This window comes from Prosopis cineraria, unplaced genomic scaffold (assembly GCF_029017545.1).
Source record: "Prosopis cineraria cultivar Desert tree isolate PC_DT_omini unplaced genomic scaffold, ASM2901754v1 PC221, whole genome shotgun sequence".
NCBI classification, from domain to species: Eukaryota; Viridiplantae; Streptophyta; class Magnoliopsida; order Fabales; family Fabaceae; genus Prosopis; species Prosopis cineraria.
The window spans coordinates 55,466-61,179 of NW_026555548.1; the positions used below are offsets into that span (position 1 = coordinate 55,466).

At 36.8% G+C, this 5,714-nt stretch overlaps 1 protein-coding gene across 1 annotated transcript; it reads right to left on the reverse strand.

Moving 5' to 3' along the window:
- Nucleotides 1–761: 761 nt before the first annotated feature.
- On the reverse strand, nt 762–5,449 carry LOC129295932 (heat shock protein 90-5, chloroplastic-like; the record flags this gene model as incomplete). The annotated part of the gene is given in 15 exon segments (XM_054934529.1): nt 762–1,206; nt 1,293–1,382; nt 1,482–1,587; nt 1,703–1,877; nt 1,972–2,074; nt 2,207–2,461; nt 2,545–2,622; nt 2,767–2,859; nt 4,016–4,107; nt 4,110–4,155; nt 4,233–4,337; nt 4,437–4,517; nt 4,605–4,652; nt 5,334–5,419; nt 5,422–5,449. Coding segments are annotated over 15 exon segments (1,593 nt in total), but the record flags the coding sequence as incomplete, so codon positions are not given.
- Nucleotides 5,450–5,714: the final 265 nt, after the last annotated feature.

Genomic DNA, 5,714 nt, shown 5'->3' on the forward strand with positions numbered 1-5,714 from the left:
TGTTTTCAGCTAAGTTTGTCTTGAAATTTTTTTAAAAATTATTTTTTTTTCAAATTCATCCATGCAATAATTAATGTGGGCATTAAAAATATAATTTTACTAAACATTCATTCTCACTCCTTATAATAAAAGCGTTAAAAATTTAGAATTTTCTCTAAATATGTAAAGGACAAGATGGATAAACAGCTCTGGAATTGGAAAGCAAACACCCCATCCAATGGCAGCTGGAAACGCATTGGTGACTACAGTAGCAGCAGTAATTCCATCTCATGTCATGCAGACGACTCTATTGCCCACACCTACTTGTCGTGAAATTGATCAGAAATGTCTTTCGTTTGAATAAGAGAGCGCATTTAGTGTGTTAATTTGTCCAGCATTAATCTAGTAAGCATGTTGGGCAAGTGGAAGGTTGTAGGGGAATCACTAGGAATCATAAAAGCTCAACCTGGTTCAACTTTAAAAACCCTTCATTTCATCGCCTTTATCCTGAATTTTGCTTCACTGCATATCTTACCCACAAGAAACAGGTTTGCGCTCAACACTCCGGACCAGAGCTTCGAGGCAAATTTTGAAAGGTATTTTTGTCAATATACCACGCCTTACAAGGCCAGAGCCCAGAATCATATCACCATTCCCGTTCTTTTAAAAGGAATGGGCTTTCATATGTAATCATGCCAGCTCCAGCCAAATGGACAAACTGGTAAACTCGTGCCTCTTTACCCGTTCCTGAATCTTGATCATTATTGTAACCAATCCTAAGGTAGAGAACCTTCTATGACCTGTATATTGCTTACTTTGGTCCAATCAAGGTAACAAAAGTGCATCAACAAGAGACTCTCGGAAAAAGCCATATCGCATATATTCCTTGACGGAATTTACAATTCCCGGGAACAAAAATCTGTAAGCACACTATCCCAGTCTTTTTTTTTTTTGGTTTTAACTTGTCCATTATTATTGATTTCCTCAAACAATACTCCAGCCAAAAATTTGTTGATGCACCTAATCGGTTGTCCAAGGATCATTCTCATTCTCATGTCTCACTTCAAAAGGCTCGACAACTTCAGCCTCTACCGATTCGCCTGTGCTCACATCAGCTTCAACAGATGCTTCTGTCCCTGTCTCCTCATCTGATCTACCCCATCTTCCTCCCAAGGCCAGCGCCATCATTTCATAAATCTTATTTCCCAACTCAGCTGGGCTGTCAGGCTGCACCATTTAGAGAAATAATGTTAGTAAACTGCCAATCTCTCAGTAACAAAGGCAAAGAAAAACAGCAGCTAAATTGTCGGTACCGAAAATCCACTGGAGATCAATGCAGTGTCATATAAGAGGTCAACGGCTCTCTTGGCATCACTGCTGTCAGGTGCATTCCTGCAGGCAGCCTGAGAGGGGAAAAAGAGTACAAAAATAGTCAACAAGACATGTCAAGGCCACGAATAAATTCAGTTATAAATTAACAGCATTGCCTTAAATGGTCTTACATTCAAGTCTTTGATAATGGGATGATCTGGATTAACCTCCAATATTCTCCTGCCCCTCATGAACTCCAAACTAGCAGTGTCTCCAAGAGCTTGTGCCTTCATCAATCTGCCAGAAAGGGAATGACATATGGCATGAGCATGGCAATACAAAAGTACATGATGAAGTGCTTGAGATCATGGAACATGTCCTGGCTTGAAAAGCCACAGATGGAATGAGCAACCTCTCCATATTTGCAGACCATCCGAACTTGCCAGATACAAGCACACAGGGAGATGAACTCAAACGCTTCGAGACCTGAACTTTTGCCACCTTATCACCAAGCTGTTGTTTTATCCAATCACAAAGCAGATTGTATTCTTGCTTTGTTTCCCTCTCTTTCACCTCATCCTCATCACCTGATTTCAAAAACATTAGATTGGATGTGTATCACTAACCAAATATCCATTCACAGGGAGTGAAATAGCACTCCACGTAGAAAATCGCACATACCCAGTTCTAGATCTTCCTTGCTGATATCAACAAATTTCTTTTCCTTGTATGTCTGAAGGTTCTGAATGGCAACCTCATCAATCGGTTCAATCAAATAAAGAACCTACAAAAAGAGAGGCCCAGCACATATTAAAGAGTAAACAAACTGAAAGCTGAAGAGCAGAGTACGAATCTAAAGCTAATATCAATTACATTCAACTTTATATATCAAGCATAGAATGCAAGCATAATGTACCTCAATATCTTTCTGTACTAATTTCTCCAGAAACGGAGCAGTCTTGGCACTTTTCAAGCTGTCTGTTGCCAGGTAATAGATAGCCTTCTGGTTTTCACCCATGTTTTCAACATAATCATCTAAGCTTTTCAGCTCCTCCTCACTTTTCGAAGTGTAAAATCGCAACAGTGGTGTTATGCGCTTATGATTTCCAGAGTCTTCAACACATCCTAACTTGAGGAATCTACCAAAGTTCTCCCAAAATTTCTTGTAGTCCTGGAATCACAAGCCATCACATCAATTGTAAAGGATTCTCACTTCATACTGAAAATTAGATAATGGAGTTTATGGCAGCCAACCTCTTTGTTTTCGCCATCAGCGATATCTTGAATCATGTCAAATGTCTTCCTAACGAGTCTTTTTCTCATTATTCTTACCTGAAATTATAATTTATTGGAACTAAACATTTTAGAAACCAGGGAAAATGCATAGATGTTGTCTCATCATTAAGGAAATCCTTCCTTCAGGTTCAAATTATGGAAAGAGTCTGAAGTCCAAAGAAAAATAAAAAGAATTCTTACAATTCTGCTTTCTTGGAGGATTTCTCGGGAAACATTAAGAGGAAGGTCATCTGAATCTAACACACCTTTTACAAAGCTCAAGTACCGTGGAAACTGCACAACAAACAATGAGATTGAAGATTTACCTTAAAATACCCTAGATGGATCATAGGAGAAAGTAGCATTGAATGGCACAGACGTCACGTGCATTAGATATTATAGTGATTTCATCTATGAAGATGGCATCTCAAGACAGGCAAACTTCCATGACATGCAATTAAAAGCATCTACACTTCCAGATAAACCATCGTTCCATAAAATTATAGCTAGTAGTTGGATAGTTAAATGCCTACATTGCTGAGTAATATCCAAGCAATGATTCATCTTCCTAGCATGCACAATCACAGTCATATATAAGCAAACATGTCGCATTATTCTTTTTTTTAAAAAAAATAAATCAACATATAAAATTATTATAAAGACATCAATGTCATTAAATTCACTAGTTTAATTGATTGCAATTATTTAATAACCACAAGCATTTCCCAATTCAACAAACTGCCAAATACTAAATTCCAGGACATGATGAGATTTTCCAGATGTAAGCTCTACATAGTAAAAGACTAACTCAATTAAATAAGAATGCTAAGAACCAAGACAGGACTATAACAAAACAGAAGTGCAGGTCAGCAATGCTCCTAGAATCAGACACCAGTAAGCATGTCAATTTCAGAATTCAGTTCAATTAGGAATTTTTCTGAATTCAAGATTTCCCTTCCACAGTTTACATTAGTTCGATGTAAATGAGGAGTTTGATGCTAGCATGTAGCATTAGATTGAAGAGGCATCTGCTTCAAGAAGCGCAATATCAGATACTCTCAATTTGCTTTGAAAGAGAATTCAATGATTTAAAATTCTTTGTCTTATCTTATATTGATCAGGTGTCAGCTTCTAAAAGCAAAATATCGGGTGCTTTCAATTTGCTTTGAAAAAGAATTGAATGACTTAAACTTCTGTCTTATGCTCTGCTTTCTTGTCTCACAAGCCAGGCCAGATCAATGCAATTCAACGTGTAAACCACTCTATTTTGAAGGAATAATAGGATTTTGTTATACATATGCAACAATATAATGCTCCTGACTCAGAAAAAAATGAGTCACGAAACAATAAATAACCAAAGGAAGCATAATACATGAGAATTTAACAGCAGAAGCAAAAATGTCATTATATGAAAGATAAAATTCCTCCAAAGCCTCTACAGTAAACTTACCAGCTCACCATCAAAATCATCTGATATAAACACACGCTTCACATACAGGCGTATATTCTTTGTTTTAGGATTTATTACTTCTTCATTGTTAGAGGGCCCATACCCGGCACATAGAGAATACTTCTAAACTCAACCTCACCCTGCAAAGATTTAAAATCTTGTTAAATAACTCCTTAGAACTTGATCTGTTTGAGGATAGCCACAATCATCATCCTACCTCAGTAGTGAAGTGAGTATATGCAAGTGGTTCTACAAACTCATTGAAAGTCTTCTTGTAGAATTCATGATACTCATCCTTTTGAAGATCCTTTGGATTCCGCATCTATAAACAGTGGCAAAAGGTGATCAATAAGAGATGCACTATAACTAGAGGAAAAGAAAAATGTCCTAAGGACTCGCAGAAAATATAGCACAAACTCACCCACAGTGGCTTTGTTTCATTGGTTAATTCCCAGTCCCAATACTTCTCAGTTTTAGTCTTCTTTACCTTCTTTTTCTCAGCCTGGTAACAAGAGCAGCAACAGATTTGGTGATGCATGAGAAAAGCAAGCACAATGCCTGCATAAACAAAAAAAACTGCAATAATTACCTCAGGTTGAGGTTCTTCCCCTTCTTTTGGTTCTTCCTCTTCTTCCACCTGTTAATTTCGAATTAATAAATTCTGACAAAGAAAAGCTAATCAAGTTGCCACTCCTTAAAAACATATATCTCAGAAACCGAGTGTCTATTCAATTGGAAGGAGATAACTTACAAAAAGGGAGAAACGATCACCCCCTTTATTCATAAGTGTAAACAAATTTCTAAAAGAAACATTCTTCTAATATCACAGTCACATATCCTTGACTCCAATACCAACCATATCCAAGTTCTCATTACCCTACACATTCAACATCAATCTAGCCTGATCCTCAGTGACCTCCTAGAGGAGGTCAGCAGGTAGTAACAGGTTACACGAGGATCCAAACAACTGTCTAATGGAAACCATGACTAAATTATGAACTTTACAAGAAAATGATGCTCCTTGATAGCCTTCATTTAAAAAAAAAAAAAAACATAATACTAGCTATAAAATGGAGACAAAATCTTATGGTTAATGATTTTTTACCATCACCGCTGCTGGAAATCACTCCCAATATTCCAATAAGTACATCATTCATGCTTTACAAAGGACAAGAAACTAACTGCTGCAAGATGACTTCCATTCATTAAAAAATAAAGAACTTAGTGTATGATATGTGCTATGCCACATATAATGAAAAATTATATCCAGACCAGCAAGATAACAGAAATATGTGACAATAGAAAGAAGCACACTTACCTCCACAGTTCGTGATTTTTCTTGCCATGTATAGATGGGGAAGGAAACAAACTGAGAGTAATTCTTCACCAAATTCTGAATCTGGTTGGCTCTGAGAATTCATATTTGTCATCTGCCTGCACCAGAGAATAAGAATTTCAAAGTATTCAGCATCATTATAGACTACATTAAAAATACTATCTTACAGGATTACTACTAAAAACATGTTCACCCATTCATTAGAGAGTATATAAACACAACTACAGCGCAGAGAAAAAATTGTTCTAAATTCATGATAAGCTACCTTTCAGAAGAATATAAGATCCCCCCGCTACATATATTTGCATTAGATTCAACTTTACAACATACGCAACAAGTTAGATGCTGCATACATTAGGATGT